Raw genomic sequence first — 16,635 nt, forward strand, 5'->3', positions numbered from 1 at the left:
AGGGAGAGGTATTGCACGTGGCCATGTACTGGTGAATGCCTGCTTTGTGCCGGCCATCTCCTGCGATGAGGGCGGGGACACTCCGGCAGACCTAAAGTACAGTGTGATCCATTTCAACAGTGATCTTAGGGGCTTTGTGAGTTCAGGAGAGGGGAGCCAACCTAGTAGGTTACGTCCAGGAGTTACCGATTCTGCCAAGGTCCCAGTGAGTTGAACACTGGATGGTCGGGTCTAATCTGCCCATGAATTCCTTCGGGGCAAAACCTAGGGGCTTGATCCAGAGTGAGGTTCTTATTTCTGGCACCAGCCCATCTTCCCTCTCCTCCTTTCCTCACCCCTGTGCCAGTGTCCACCATGGGAGGAGCAGGGGTTTATGGCCCATGTTCATCATTTCTCATTTGGAAGTCTTCACGGTTTCAGTTTTGCACCTGATCTCTTCGCAGAGCTGTGCTAAGAACCGCCTCTTTTACTGACGTCCTTTCAGTATGCAGCCCCTGCACGCTGCTCCATGGCATATAGTGCTGCGGGCACATAAGCGTGCTCACAGACTAGCTGCCTCTGCTCAGACAATAAAGATGATCCTGGTTTGTACCGTCCAACGTGTCTTTTTTTGTGGGGTGGGGTGGGGGATGGAAGCACAGAATTTTTTTTTTGAGCCTCGTCTTATGTAGAAATGCGCTCAGTAAAACAGATGAAAGCCAAGCTGCTGTCAGAGCAGAGGCTAGAGACTGCTAGACAGAGAGTATCCCCCGGGGAAATGCCTTGCAGGGAACCCCCATAGTTCTGTACAGCCCAGATGGAAAGCCAATGACCTGGACCAATGATTTGGACAGATATTTTTTAATCTTGTTAAATCTGATATGCTGAGGTGATGGTCAACTTTGGTGCATTTATTATATTTGTAGGAATTCTGTTCTGAAAATGGAGCTGTTCACGTGGGAATAAAGTGCCCTGCCTCCCGCCGTGGTAGCCCTGCTCCAGACAGAGGGCTAATCACTGGGTCATGGTCTCCTTGTGAATTCTAGAGAGAAGATACATAGTTTCATAAGGAGAGGAGTGTAGGCTCCCTGGGGTTAAAAAACAAAGAGCAGGGGCTAGGGGGGAATTTCTGAGTGGCGCAGATGGTTAAGTATTGAACTACCACTAACTAAAAGGTTGTCCATTTGAACCTACCGAAAGGCAGCTTGGATGAAAAGCTTAAAGAAATTCTTCCCAAAGATGATAACCATTGAAAACCCTGGGATGCGTGGTGGTTCTTTGACACGCAGGGATTGTGTCATGGTTTCTGGAAGTGCAAAGCAATGGAGATAAACGTAGAGAGAGATCAGAACTGGTCTCTTAGGGCAATGTGCCGTGGCTCGTGCCCAGTTTCTCGTCATTCCTCTAGTAAATGTGCAGTAGAGATAAGGCCATGGAGTTTGGCTTTGCAGAACTGGCATTTGCTGCCTTAAGCAAGCCTCATTAGCTGTTGTCAGAAACTTGATGGGAGGGCTGTTCTTGAACTGTCCACCTGTGCTGCTTCCACGTGCCCCGGCCTGGGAAGCTGGTGTTGCTTTTGCCTCTGGTTAGAGTACAGGGCCCAGTCTTGCTCCAGTGGAGTCCCCGTAAGCGTAGACTGGAGGCCCTCTGTGGAAAGTGTCGGTTCCCCCACCTGCCCATCTACCTACTCAGAACACAGTCTCATTGTGTGTGTGTGTGTGTGTGTGTGTGTGTGTGTGTGTGTGTGTGTGTGTGTGTTCATGAGCTGAAGGAGAATTTTACCCTCTGAGCGTGTCAGGAGACTGTGTGCCTGCGAAGGAGTGCAGGCTTCTCTTTGGTGGTGGATGAGAGGAACCAAGTCTGTGGTAGAGAAGGGAGATGCTGGTCCACGGCACAGAGGACTCTGGAGAGGCTTTCCAGGCAGAGCAGCTGCCCATCCTCCATGGCAGTTGGAAGCATGTGCCAGCCTTCATGACTTCAAGTGCCCCTCTCTGCCCACTCCATGTACTTGAGAGCATTTTGCTGAGTCCCTATTCCAGCTGCTGGACCACAGGAACATGATACAGTCCGCAGGCCTCTGCTCTGGTCTCTTGGAGTGGGACATGACTGGGTCTTGGGGAACTAGGGTTTGGAGGGCCTCCTGAAAGAAGATTTTACCCACATCACAAGGAAGAGCTTGTCAAGGTAGAAGTGGAGCAGAGTGACAGGCAGAGGAGGAGTGGGCCCGAAGCTTAGGAGGGAAAAGAATGCCAAGCATTTCATGCTGCGGATTAAAGGGACACAGGAGAGGTGACAGTCTGGGAGGCAGGTGGGCCTTGAAAGCTATGCTTTGAGGATCAACTCTGGGCAACCCTGCCCTTGGCGTCCTTATACTCTGCCTTGAAGCTTCTCCATTAGCCCCTCGTTGTGGGAGCTCAGCTAGGCGCTAAAGCAGAACAAGATAGAAATGGCTGTGAAACTTCTGCAGCTTCCTGTGACCCTTAGACAAATGCCCCGTCCTCTCCTGAAGCCTGTGTTGAGACTGCCGTCAGGCCCCGTCTGACTCATGTTGCCTTGATCGCAGCAGAATGAGCTGTTGTGCAGTCTCACAGGAGGGTTTCCCGCCCAACCCCAACCCCTCCCCAGCCTTCTCCTTCCCCTCTCGGGAGGTTCTCCTCCAGTGATTCATTGGTTCTTCTTGATGGTGTGGCCAAATCCAGCGACTTGGACAGCACTGTGCTGCGACCCAGGAGGTGTCCACTGGCTGGTTTTCAGGAGAGCGTGTGTTTTTTTCCTTGTCCCAAATCATCTGTCCTTCACCCACCTCCCACCAGAACCAGAAGAGTTACTTAATGTTTAGACTTACTGAGAGAGTCAAGCCTAACCTAAGGGCTAAGTTGGGGGATGACTAGTTTTAAGATGAGTTAAGTATGAGACTTAGTAATCAGTTTTTAACCTGAGTGTTTACGAAAGTTTTAATCATACTAAGTAGTAAATGTGCTTTCTTTCTGTAAAGTTTCAAATAAATATTTAGAGTCCAAACAGGACTGATCAAATTCCTCCTCTGCCCATTCCCACCCCATAGAGAATTTCTGTTCGTTTCAACTGTATTTTCTCTGTGTGTTTACCTGAAAGCATTTGCTGCTTGCTTTATTTGTGCTTTTCTTTAACCAAATAGTATGTCCTAGAGATTTTTTCCTCATATGAACTTTACCTCTGTGATACCAGTTTAGTGATATGAAATAATATCGATATACCAAAATTGTGTTATCTGGTGGCATACAGTTATGCATTGAGCTGTGATCTTAAAGGTTGGTAGTTCACAACCACCAGCCACTCCTCAGGAGAATAATGGAACTTTCTACTCCTGTAAACAGTTACAGTCTTGGAAACTCAAAGGGAAGTTCTACCCTGTGCCACAGGGTCGTTAGGAGTTGGCTTAGACTCAGTGGCAGTGAGTTGGGTTTGGGTTTGTTTTCTCCCCAGTGGGTGGACATTAAAGTTGCTTCCAGTTCTTCACTGTTACAAGCAGCGTGCTAGTGTACATGTTTGTACAGATTTAGTGAATCAAAGTAAATACTTGATAGAATTAGAATTACAGGTTTTACACACATACACACACACACACACACACACACACACACACACACTGACACACTCTCTCTCTCCCCATATCCAAAAACAGAGCATTCACGTGAAACCTTTTGGAAGCAAAAATGGTAGGTAGCAAAGGAGCAATTACTATTCGTTTATAGAGGGAACCGTTTTCAGTATTCCCAGGCCCCCACAACAACCTAACAGTGAACACATAAAACCTAAAATAACCCAACATGGAGGGGTCACAGGCACTCTGTGCTTACAGGAGGGACCTTGCTTGAACATCTCTTGTTAACTTTAGACATTGGCCTGGGGAACACAGCCTTGTATACAGGTGCACACTGGTGCATGTGCAGGTACTCACTCTGTACCTTCCTTGTCTAAATGGGAATGCCAGAGCATCATCCAGGTTGCAGCCACAAAAGTGGGCCTAAGCCCCCTGCCCCTAAACTGGCCTTTCCCATCTCACTGTGCTTGAAACTATCATCCCCTGTAGGAGGCGCACACATTCAGCACTCCAACTACATCCTCATCTTTTAAACCTAGCACTGCCCTCGGACTGGCGAATACTTCTGAATGTAATCTCAGGTAGGAGTAGGGGTGGTAGACATGGCATTTGAGAGGTGAATGAAGAAGTAAGAACGTGAAAGGGCTATAATAGCAGTTTGAAATGAATGCTCAGCAAAGACACCCCCCCCTCACCCTTCCTACACCACTTCCTGAAAGCATCCACGGACCAAGCCACAGTGGCCCAGAGACAGAATCCACAGGCTGACTACCCATGGGAGGCCACGTCGGTGCTTCTAGCCTGGGCAGTGCAGCATATCCCTGTGTGTGATCCCTGTCGATCCAGGGCCCCTCTACCTTGAGGCCAGGTGAATGACCTTTTCCTCTTCTCTCTGTCTTTGTTCCCCCATCCCGGGGACTGCCCTATTGCAGAACTTCCTTCGGTGCCAGAATAACAAGACCAACTACAACCTGGTGTGTGAGACCCTACAGTTTCTGGACTGTATCTGTGGAAGCACGACCGGGGGCCTGGGTCTTCTGGGCCTATACATCAACGAGAAGAACGTGGCGCTGATCAACCAGACCCTGGAGAGCCTCACAGAGTACTGCCAAGGGCCGTGCCATGAGAACCAAGTAAGTTCATTTGTGGTTAGGGAGGGAAAGAAGATGTCTGAGCAATGGCGGTGGTGGAAACTGGTTCAGAAGTCATAGGACCAAGGACTATGTAGGACTTGAGACCTTTTCCAGCCTGGAGAACGAGTCATGGTACTTATTTGGCTTTAAGATTTTTTTTTTGAATTATTTTATTGGGGGCTCTTACAACTCTTATCTCAACCCATATATGCATCCATTGTGTCAAGCACATTTGTGCATTTGTTGCCGCCATCATTCTCAAAACATTTGCTTTCTACTTGAGCCCTTGTCATTTTTTCCCTCCCTCCCCGTTTCCCCCGCCCTTGTGAACCCTTGGTAATTTATAAATTACTATTATTTTGTTGTGACTTACACTGTCCGACATCTCCCTTCACCCACTTTTCTGTTGTCCATCCCCCAAGGAGGAGGTTATATGTAGATCCTTGTAATTGGCTCCCCCTTTCTACCCCACCCTCCCTCCACCCTCCTGCCACTCTCACCACTGGTCCTAAAGGGATCATCTGTCCTGGATTCCCTGTGTTTCCAGTTCCTCTCTGTACCAGTGTACATCCTCTGGTCCAGCCAGATTTGTAAGGTAGAATTCGGATCATGATAGTGGGGGTGGGGGTGGGGCGGGAGGAAGCATTTAGGAACTACCAGAAAGTTGTGTGTTTCATCTTTGCTACACTGCACCCTGACTGGTTCAACTCCTCCCCGTGACCCCTCTGCAGAGGTTGTCCAATTGCCTACAGATGAGCCTGGGGTCACCAATCTGCATTCTCCCTCATTCACAATGATATGCTTTTTTGTTCTCTTTCATGCCTGATCCCTGATCCCTTCGTGATCCCACAGGCAGGTGTGCTTCTTCCATGTGGGCTCTGTTGCTTCTGGGCTAGATGGCCGCTTGTTTACCTTCATTGGCTTTAAGATTTTATCAGAGGACTGATCTCTGGTGTCCTTTGTTGGTTTGAATGCCAAATTCTAACTTGCCTTTTTAGGATTATGTAATAAAATGGCAGGAGTAATGGGCTACACATTGGGCTGCTAACTACAAGTTCAGTGGTTCAAACCCACCAGACTCTCCACAGGAAAAAGATGAGGCTTTCTCCTCCTGTAAAGGGTTGCAGTGTCAGAAACCCACCGGTTTCTGTCCTGTTGTGAGTTGGCATTGGCTCAGTGGCAGGAACTCTAGAGGGGATAAAGTAGGAGCGAGAGCAGAACTTTGTGCTGTGCTGTATTTTAACTGCCAGGAAAAACTCAAAAAGTGCTTACTTGAAAGATGGGATTTAAACATAGCAAGAGCTTGAAAACTCATTTTATGTGAGACTGCGTGAAGTAACATGAGCAGCACCTGGGAGAGTACCGGGGGGTTGAAAGAACATGTGTAGTTGAGAGTCACCGTAACACCATGGATGTTCACATGGCTAGTTAAGGCTTCGAGTCTTACGGTGTCTGATGGGGGTGGACCTTAGTGTTTGCTTTTCTTGAGTAGCATCATTGCTTATAGCTGTGGCAGTAGATGAGGATGACTTTGACCTCCAAAGTTACGGCTCTGCCCTGGCTGAAGGGAGTTGGCCAAGACCCAAAGGACCAGGTGTCTCCCATGGCCCCGGGTGAGGAACCCACTCAGAGAGGAGTGGAGTGGGGTAAGGGAGCAGAGGAGTGTAGAAGAGAACGTGATGTGTATGAAAAGCTTGGACTGAGTCCTTTCTGAATATGTGAGATTAGCATTTCATTAGATTCACATCCTTCTTACGAGACAGATGGTGTTGTCCTGGCTAAGATGAGAAGGAACCCCCCCACCCCACCCCCAAAAAAGAACAGGCTTGAGAAAGAAAGCTTTATCTGACATCTAAGCAAATTGCATCATAACCTCAAGTTTGCATTTTTTTTTGCCAACCGTACGTCTGGGGACGGGAACAGAAGGGAAGGGGACTCACCTGTGAAGGGGGGATCTTGCACGAGGGCAGATGATTAATTCTGATATTGCTTGAATTAAACAGGAAGCTTGCTGTCCAAGCTTCAACCCTGTAAGCAAGGGTACGACATGCATAAAGGGAGTAGGGTGGAAAGGGTGGGACCCGCGTTGAAAGGAGCCAGCAGGGCTGGGCGCCCGCTATCAGTCATGCCCTGGGTTTTCCCTCGGGAACCAAAGCCGTCTACGCCACACCGTTTGAATTCGATTCGACACGACCAGTTTATCAGTTACGTGGGGACTTTCCTGCTGTTTACTGTTAATTCTGAAACCAGAGATTTTCATCTGTCTTTTATTTTTACCACTTTCTCACGGAAAATGTGCGGCTCTCCCCTAGAGACATGACCCCCCAGGAGTGGTGAGCGTCGTGTTAAGTCTCAGCCCTTGCCTGCATGGCTGATGACATCTGACTCACGGCCTGCCCTTGTGTCGATGTCCGTGTGTGTCTGTTTCCTCAGAACTGCATCGCCACCCACGAATCCAACGGCATCGACATCATCACTGCCCTGATCCTCAATGACATCAACCCTCTGGGGAAGAAGAGGATGGACCTTGTGTTAGAACTGAAGGCAAGTAGCAACTGAAGCAAAAGGCGGTGCACTGGAAGTCACTCTTTGTTTTTTGTCTCAGCGCGTGACATGGCCAGTGTTGTAAAACCGGGCATTAAAGATGATCCTTTTCCACCTGTATGAAGGCCCCGAGCTACAAGCTCTGACTAACCCGAATAAGGGTCTTGTGCTGAGATGCCAGCTTATTGATGCCAGGCCACAGAGAATGAGACTGCATCTCTCAAAACTGAGAGATGAGTTCACCTAGCAATTAAGACCCAAGAGCATTGCTTCTGAAAACCACAGGCAAAGAAATGATGGAAACTCCATTTCCTCTGTGGTGTCTGGTCTCTGCCCGCTGGGAGGACAGAGAGCAGTTGAGGAAGAGCCACAGTGACACTGGGCCGCAACCCAACACATGAATCACAGGAAAGGGCTGGCAGCGAGTTCTGAAAAACCAATCATTCCAAACTCCACGGAGCAGGTTCCACTGACACTCGTGGGGTTGGCAGGTGTGGGCACCTGGTGGCTTTTTGCGGGTTTTTAAGTGGTCATTCTACCAGAGAGGTGTTTGTGAAAGTTGGTTTTAATGAGGAAAGTCACACTAGTCAGGGATGTGCCTGTAGGCCTCTGCACCACTTCTTGGAAGTGCAACTGATGCTGAAGCCTTGCTGACAGTTCTACTTCCTGTCACCCCCAATCATTTTGGGGTGTGCAAGTAGTGCTTTCGCTGCTGGGCTCCCAGGCTGGCCTCTTGGGTAGTTGAGAACGTGATACTCTGTCCTTGGGGATGATTTCCTGAGTGTACCAGCAAACCCTCAGCCCTGCGTAAGGGCTTTGAAGAGGCTCTAAGATTCTGAAGATGCATTTCTGAGAACTGAACTTCCAACACACTCTGGTGTCTGAAGTCTACGTGGAAAAGGCTGAGCCTCGCTGAGCACACTCACTTCCTTTGAACTGTTCCCACTGTGGGGCATGTGGAGATGGGTCCTGTATCTCATACCCGTCCACTTTGTCATTGTAACTGAGAGCCAGGTTGATTGCACAGAGGTCGCAGGAAAGAAAGGTTATCAGGGAAGGAAGGTCTCCAGCAGAAGCCCCACCAGCTGGACCTCATAACAGTTTTGCTTGTCCTTTGGTGCTTAAAGCTTGAGTGCTTATACTTTAGTGTTGAAACCACTGGTTAATTTGGATGTGTGGGTTAAATGAAATGGTCTGTTGCTATTTTCATCTTCTTTGGACAGTTTTGTGTGAGGCTTGACATGAGACTCCTTGCAGCTCACACACCTGGCTACCTTCTCAGTAGCATTCCCAGCTACGTGCCTTTGTTTCTGTGAGGATCCAGCAAAAGTCCTTTCCCAGGAAAAGGCCATAGTTTGAGAGCACAGTAACCTGATTGAACGGCTAAGGACCTATGTATGCTCTGGGAGAAGAAAAATAGCCAACCCCAGCTCACCTTCCCCTCCAGACAGCAATAACAGTTTTCAAGGTCTACAGACAAATGAGTAGGAGCCCTGGTAGTGTGGTGCGTCAAGCACTTGACTGTTAACCTCAAGGTCAGCAGTTCAAACCTGCCAGCCGTTCCTGGGGAGAAAGATGTGGCAGTCTGCTTCCATACAGGTTTGCAGCCTTGGGAAGCCTATGGAGTGATTGTTCTCTGCCCTTAAGGTGTCTGTGGGTTAAAGTCAACTCCACGGCAGTGGTGTTGGCTTGCAAAGGAGCGTGCACATTGCCATGGGCTCAAGACCTAAATGAAGTCCAAGCAAAAGAAACGGAGGGTGTGGGTGCGTAAAGATGTTAGACCTAACTAGAAATTGCGGCTCGGCATGTCCCCAGTGCTTCTTAGGGTCATATTTGTTAGCCAGTAGCAGCCAAGCTCTCATTGCGTTGTTGGGGGTCTATAAAGCTAATAGGCCTGTTTTAGGATGTGGAGGAATGACCTCAGGTTAAATGCAATGTTTGGCAAACACCACCACCCCTTGCAGGTACCTTGGGTCTCTATAGATGGTTTTTCCTGTGGCCAATAACATCACAAGGGTGACCACGTGCCCAAAATACCCATGTTTCAATGACCCTTCTCTGTGCATGGGTATATGCCAAGGAACTTCAAGAAGAGATTCTGCCCCCAAAATATTGGCCCGACTCAGAGGCCCTGGGTGGTACAAACAGTTAACACACCAGCTGCTAACCAAACGGTGGGTGCTTTGAATCCATCCAGGGGTGCCCTTGGAAGAAAGGCCTGGTGATCTACTTACTTCCCAAAATCCAGCCATCACAAATTCTACAGGGCTCAGTTTTGCTCTGACACACGTAGTCACCATGAAGCAGAATCGGCTTCATAGCAACTGTCTTTTGGACCCAACCCTGGTTCTGCTGACGTGCTTCTTGGGTCTGCACTTGATGTATGCTCTGTCTGGTGAGCATGGCTTTAGGGGTACTTGATCCTGGTTCGCCCTCGTCATCCAGGGGCCAGTCCTGATATCAAAGGCTCACGCCTTCTTGTTGGTTGCCCCAAGCGACTGCTTATGTCCCTCTTCCCTGTGTTTCTCCCACTAGAACAACGCTTCCAAGCTGCTCCTGGCCATCATGGAGAGCAGGCACGACAGTGAGAATGCAGAGAGGATCCTTTATAACATGAGGCCGAAAGAGCTGGTGAGTTTGGGGACTCTCACCCCTGAGGTTGTTACTCCCATGCGCCCAGGAGCAGAAAGTCCACTTTCCAAGAGCTTTCAGAGATTCTGAAAGTTAGGAGGAGGATGACAGCATGTAACTCGGGCCTCCCACAGGGTATTAAAGAGTGAGTGTACTGCCCTCTCCCTTCAGCACTAGCCACCTGGTAGAACTGCCCTCCTACCCCTGGCGCTGCCCCATCATGGGAGACACTTGTCAAGGGCGACACCCTCAGAGTTCAAGTCTGTGGCTGTGTTAGCTGTGTCTCCTCAGGCAGTCTCTTGAGCTTTCTAAGCTGCGATCTCTGTATCGATAAAAAGAAGATGATAATATGACCTAGTCAGGGAGCTGTTTGGGAGACGAGAGGAGATAGCCCTCTGCTGGCCCTTGGCAGCAGGACCAGCTTATGCGAAACCCTCCGAGAAGCCCAGCACCTTCTCTTCTGCTTCATTGCCACCTCGAGGCCCAATGATGCAGGCGTCAGATTTCTTCTTGATGCCAACCGTGTGGGCAGCAAAGAGGGGGATTGGGGTGCTGGGTGCTGGCGAGTTTTATTTTTAAAGAAAGCACCCTCGTGTGTGTTTGCAGGGTGGGGGGTTCTCAGGCGGGGAGTTAGGCTGTGAGCTGTGAGACAGGCGGCTGTCAAAGACAGTGCAGCGAGCTGGGGACAGTGAAATGCCACTTCTCTATTTGGACTTTTTCCCCAGGCAAATAGATAGTGACTGACAGACATAAACCAGCGCATTGAAACGCCCCTCCTCCCATGACCTAAATGCTCACTTGGGCCCTGGCTAAAGTCCCTGTTCTTACCCCTGTAAGTAAGGTGAGCAGCAGGCCTGGCTCTTCCACTCTAAGTCAGGGCCGGCTTTGGAGTCCACGTTGACACAGTGGCTTATGTAACAGTGCAGGGGTGGCGGTGCGGGAGGGGTGGTGGGGTGGTGGTGGTGCAGTAGTGAGTTCAGGAAGACCCCCTTCAAGTTCCCCCAAATCAAGAGCACAGCCCCCTCCCTCTCTGGCCATTTTGACCCATCTTGAGTGGGGAGTGGGGAAGCCAGCACCCGGCACTTGGGGTGCCACCTTGTGGTTAGAGGGCATTCTTCTTGGCTTATGGGCAAGCATCAGAGGGGGGTCTCTGAAGCAAGCTCACTGTTAAGAAGCCAAATAGGAGGAAAGCTCCAGGCACCCTGTTGCCTGTGTGGTTTGTTACTACAATGGACCGGAAACAGCACTGAGTGGACTGTCCTGTGCAGGGTCCGTCACCGTGTGCACGCTGAAACGTTCCGCCCCTCTGTGCTTGCCCTTGTAACATGAGACGTGTACTTGTAGGAGCGTATGTGTGTGTGTAGTGGAGGGGGGTGCTGACAACAGTTAACATGCTAGGCTGCTGAACAAAAACAAACCCCTGCCGTAGAGTTGAGTCTGACTCATAGTGACCCATCTCGGAACCCCACAAGGACCGCCCCCCTCTGTCCTATAGGGTGGCTGTGAGTCCGCCCGCTCACAGGCACCGTGAGAGATGGTGTCTACTTCCCCAAAGTGGAGCAGTGGAAACCCTCTGGAGCACAGTTCTGCCCTGAGGCACTTGGGGTCACCATGAGTCCAAACCTGGAACCGGCTTGATGGCAGCTGGCTGGCAGTGACGATAAACCGCCTGTGCCCCAACATGATGCCGAAATGCCTTTGACTCATCAAAGGAAAATTATTTTTTAGGACAAGTGTGGGGTGGGAGGTGCTTTTCCTTAACTTTTGAATAGTGAAATATTGAGTGAAAGGATCGTTTGTTAACTATGAGGAGACTTAAGAATGTGGAGAAAAGTAGCGAACACATCATGGACTTTGCCCATGTGCTCTTTGAAGCCCCTTTGTATTGCCCACGGAGGCCTGGTGGCATACCAGCTTACACGTGAGGCTATTGTCCACAGAGTCAGCAGTTTGAAACCACTAGCTGCTCCGTGGGGGAGGGATGGGACTTTCTACTCCCATAAAGATTTAATCTCAGGAACACACAGGGGCAATTCCTCCCTGTTGACTCAATAGCAGTGGGTTTGGGTAGGTTTAGTGTGACTTGGTGTGACTTGGCTTGGGTTTGTTTTGCTTGGGTCCCGACTTTGTCTGAGACTTTGGGCTGGACACTAGGAAGGGAAGCGGAAATGAGCAGAGAGTGGGGGTACATGAGTCTAGAAAACACCCAAAGAAAGTCCTCTAAGCATGAGACTAGCTGTGAAGGGCCATTGGGTAGAGCTGGGACTTGGCACAGGACCAGGAATGTTCCCTGACCTCGCTCAGTCCATATCCTAATCCATGAACACCGCCGGGACTGGTGCTACCTCATCAAAGTGACCTCATCTGAGCAGAAGAAAATTCACACGGTGTTCAGTGAACGTTACTGGTTACAGCCTTCTTTCCCTCTTGTTATCCAAGAAATAGTGTTGCCAGCAATTTCCCAGGGTCCTTAGTACAGAAGAACTCCCCAGGGGCAGCTAGTGGGAAGAACTATAAGAGCAGAAAAAAACCTGACTTTGTGCCACGTTTTAGGGTTTCAAGGTGCTTTTATAGCCAGGGTCCCCTTTCAAAGTGGAAGGTTATGAGTCAGCCACTGGGGGTCTAGGAAGATTGGATGAATTTTATTTCTCATGTCCGTGGAGGTTAACGGGTGGTAACTGCCTGCAATAGTGTTGAGTAGGATTCCAGGGCTAGAGCCGCGCTCCATGAGTAGTGTCTGCCTCAGGAGGGGAGATGGGGGGGGGGGTGTCCCCGAATACCCATCCGAGTAGGGTCTTCCTTGAAACAGGAGCTTTGTTCGCTTGGCCTTTCTTACAGGTGGAAGTGATCAAGAAGGCCTACATGCAAGGTGAAGTGGAATTTGAGGATGGAGAAAATGGCGAGGATGGAGCTGCCTCCCCCCGGAACGTGGGGCACAACATCTACATATTAGCTCATCAGGTGTGGCCTCTCCCTGACCTCACCCAGACTTCGCTTACCTACAGTGCCCCATTTCCCAATGGGGGCACCGTGAAGCCTGCTTTTCCCTTTGGGGTTTCACCCAGGGCTCTTTGCAGGTATGTGTGGCTCTCCGAGGTGCTAAGTTCCAGGACTGTACATTCTTGCTCGTCATAACGTCGCACACTTGGAAATCCCCAAGATTCTAAAAACCACTCAGCTGCCAAGGAGCAGGGACACGTAGATAATAACGTACGGCTTGTCTGAAGTCAACTGAAAGGCATCTTGGGCTTTGCATAAATATTGATGAGTTATCTTAGTAATCTAGAGAAGTAAACTCCAGCTTCCTTGCTATCACATTTGGAGATCTTGGGAACTTGTCATTAAGGCTGCTTTTTGTTTGCTTTTAGGGGATGTCGTAATCCTTTGTGCCTTGGCACCAAAATGCCATGTTTCGTAATTCTCTTCCCAAATGGCTTGGCTTTTGAAAAGACTTCCTCTTTCTGGAGGCTCATGCTCCTTTTTCTGATGTGCATGGGAGCCTGTCACTCCTAGAGGCTTTTTTTTTCCTCTGCCCGTCTCCGTTTTTCATTTGTTGGTTTGTTTGTTTTTTTAACCTCTTCTTAGACTCAGTTACATGAACTCTACAGAAAACTATGGTCCTGGAATTTACCCTGGAGTCACTGGGTGCTGCACAGATGAACATGCTAGGCTTCTCACCAAAAGGCTGGAGTTCAAGTCCACCCATCCATGCCTCTAAACGAGGGCCTGGTGATCTACTTCTGGGAAATTGTCCACAGAAAGCCCTGTGGAGCACAGTTCTACATGGACCCACACAGGGTCACCGGGTGTCCACTTGATGCTTGGATGGAGGGGGGCGATTATTGGCCCTGAGGACGGTAGCTCTTGCTATAATGGAATGGCTGGAGATTATAAAACTGTTTCCTGCCTCTCCATTCTCACCATCTAGCCAGCAGAAAGGGCTTCTGAACACTCAGTGCAGGGCCGGAAGGGCTGAACTGGAAATCCCATTGATCGCCCTCCTGCCTGGCTAAAGAAGCCAGAGGCAAGTAGGTACTGGTGTGATCTGAGCTCTCCAGGCTGTTCGGCTAAACTCCCAGAATAACTGCACAGTGCACTGTGGTGTGTCTAGCAGCCTCTTGAACCCTTTTGCTTTGCCACTCTACTGGATAGTGTGTCTTCTTTAGACCCCTGTTGGAAAGGAGCTGTGTGTTCCTATTGCAAAGAGACAGCAGTGCTTCCCCCCACTCCCCCCTGTTTTCTGTTTTTGGGTTCCAGTTGGCTCGACATAACAAAGAACTCCAGACGATGCTGAAGCCTGGCGGGCAGGTGGACGGAGATGAAGCTCTGGAGTTCTACGCCAAACACACAGCACAAATAGAGGTAAAAGCACAGGTAGGGCTGGGTAGCAAACACAAGACTTTGGAACACAGCTGTCTTGGGATCTCGGTGTTCATTGTTGCTGCAGCCACACATCCCCATTCAGCAGGTCAGTCAAAGTCTAAGGGCCCGTGCTGGGTGCTGACTGTCCAGTGATGGCCAAGAAGACAGCTGTGATTACTGCTTAGGGCCCCAGGCAGGGGCAGACATGCAGCAGACCGTCATCCATGGCAGAGGCTAATCAGATCACGTAGGGCGAGAGGAGTGATTAAAAGGAAGTCCTGCTCAGAGATGACTGGTCTGAAGAAAATGCAAAGAAACACAGACCTTCAGGAAAAGTCAGACTTCACCAGGCAGGGCGTAGTGGAAAGAGCTTTCCAGCCATGGAGAATTGCCCGGCGTCTGGAAAACTGCCTTCTCAGAGGCTTTGCCCAGTAGCAGTGGGGAGCTCTCAGAGTTGGACGAGACAGTTGTGTCCTAAAGAAGTTGCTGTTCCTGAGTGCAGTCAGTGGTGGCATCTCTACTCTGCAGGTGAGGGGAGGAGGGAAACGTCTCAGAGACGTTGTCCTGGGTGCATGGCAGGGATTTTGAGCTAAGGCCCCATCAGTTTGTTTCCATAGCCAATAGCCTCCCTCAAGATTCAAAAGAGCCCTAGACTGTTCTCTCCAGACTCGTGGCGGGAAGGAGTGGTTTTCCTTGTTTGGGGGATGATGAAATATACAAGGACAACATCTGCCTGGGAACAAAGATTTTTCAAGGACTGGCAAACTCCTCTGGGCATTATGAAATGCTCATGATGTTGGTACTTTTTGAGGATATTTTTTTACTTGCTGTCTCCAATCTCTGGGCCAGCCATCCTGACGAAATGGCTGTTTGACTGATGCATTAACCGTGCCAGTGTGTGCGAGCATGTAATCAGGGTTTTTTTAATTGACCAGACACTCGACAGAAGGGTCGACTCTGTCCTCTGGAGCCCTCTAAGGACATACTTTAGGTGCTTCCGTTGAGAATGCCAGGGAAAGGGGAACCCTAGAGATCATTTCATTGACCTTGTGGGTCCACTGAGGAGAAACTGAAGCTTGATCAGGTGGAGAGATACGAATCAGGTCAACCAGCCAGTGAGAGCCAGGAGAAGGGACTGGAAGATTATCATCTTATTCCCCCACTCAGTGTAATGAGAAACAGGCCTGGAGAGATAGGAAATGAGAGGGAGAAAGGGCTGGGCATGATGGCCCGAGCAGCTCACTGGTCCTGCCCTTGCACAACCACCCATCTCTTCAGTGTCCTAGGAGAAGCCCAGGAAAGCTTTATTTCCCCTGAAGCTCTGCATACAGACTCGAGGTCTTGACTCCAGGGAGGGAGGCTGTATAGCTGTGGGGGCTAGAACTTATGCTTACCAGAAAACTCGTCTCCTCATCCTTTCCCCCCTGAACCCAGACCTGCATCTCGGATTGTAGTCCTTCAGTCAAGGGAGGTTGCAGAGCAGGCAGGCTCAGTCTTGGTAGCAAGGGACGTTGGGGTTGGTTTGGAGCCCGTGTGTATGTCAGTCAGACTCACCTGGAGACTGGTTCATGTGCAGAGTCTGGCCGCCCTCGCTCCCTACACACCCACACCAACTCCAGTTCACTGAGGCGGTGTTGGGTTATGAGCCACAATCGATATTATAATTAAGCCTCATGTAACCTCTCTCCAGCTAGAGTTGGGAACCACTGGTCTCAAGACCGCATCCCTGGGAATTAGGGGAATTAGGGTGCTAGGCCTGTGGGAACCTATCTTACCTCTGACAGAGTCTCCCACACAAGTTGGACCTGACTCACCTTGCTTGCTATGTTCATGAGCACAGGTATTGAGAGAGCGAGAACCAGCTCTTCTCGTAGAAGGTGGTGTCACTGTGCCTCACCTGGCTTCTCTGGCCTCTGAGGAGGAAGAATAAAGACAGCCATGCCCTATTGTACTTTAGCTTTGACCCTTTTGAAAGCTCCACCCTCTACACTATGACTTAATACGGCATTTGGCATTCCAGACCAAACTGCCTTCTTATTGGGAAATGAGCCTGGGATGAGCATGGGAAAACCTGTGAGGTGTTCGTCCCAAGGGCCATCCAAGCCCACTTAGAGAACACTGCTGTGAAATGGGGTGAAGAAAGCTGATGGTGCTCGACTATCAAAAGATATAACATCTGGGGTCTTAAAGGCTTGATGAGAAATAAGCGACCATCTAGCTGAGAAACAACAAAGCCCACATGGAAGCAGCACACCAGCCTGTGTTCATGAGGTGTCAGTGGGATCAAGTATCAGGCATCAAAGTCCCAGAGCAAAAAATCATGTGAATGGGTGGGGTGGGGGGGTGCAGAGTGGAGGCCCAAAGCCAATCTGTAAGCAGTTGGACATCCCTTACAGAAGGGTT

At 49.8% G+C, this 16,635-nt stretch overlaps 1 protein-coding gene across 1 annotated transcript in view; it reads left to right on the plus strand.

Moving 5' to 3' along the window:
* ITPR1 (inositol 1,4,5-trisphosphate receptor type 1) overlaps nucleotides 1–16,635 on the plus strand; it is a 413,260-nt gene that overhangs the window by 334,681 nt on the left and 61,944 nt on the right. Inside the window, exons 46-50 of the mRNA XM_045285628.1 lie at nucleotides 4,468–4,695; nucleotides 7,129–7,239; nucleotides 9,775–9,870; nucleotides 12,709–12,831; nucleotides 14,128–14,232. Of these exons, the coding sequence (XP_045141563.1) occupies nucleotides 4,468–4,695; nucleotides 7,129–7,239; nucleotides 9,775–9,870; nucleotides 12,709–12,831; nucleotides 14,128–14,232 (663 nt within the window). The remainder of the gene's footprint in view (nucleotides 1–4,467; nucleotides 4,696–7,128; nucleotides 7,240–9,774; nucleotides 9,871–12,708; nucleotides 12,832–14,127; nucleotides 14,233–16,635) is intronic.

The sequence above is a fragment of the Echinops telfairi genome, unplaced genomic scaffold, assembly GCF_000313985.2.
Source record: "Echinops telfairi isolate 266 unplaced genomic scaffold, ASM31398v2 ScPeMD7_7474;HRSCAF=8512, whole genome shotgun sequence".
Lineage (NCBI taxonomy): Eukaryota > Metazoa > Chordata > Mammalia > Afrosoricida > Tenrecidae > Echinops > Echinops telfairi.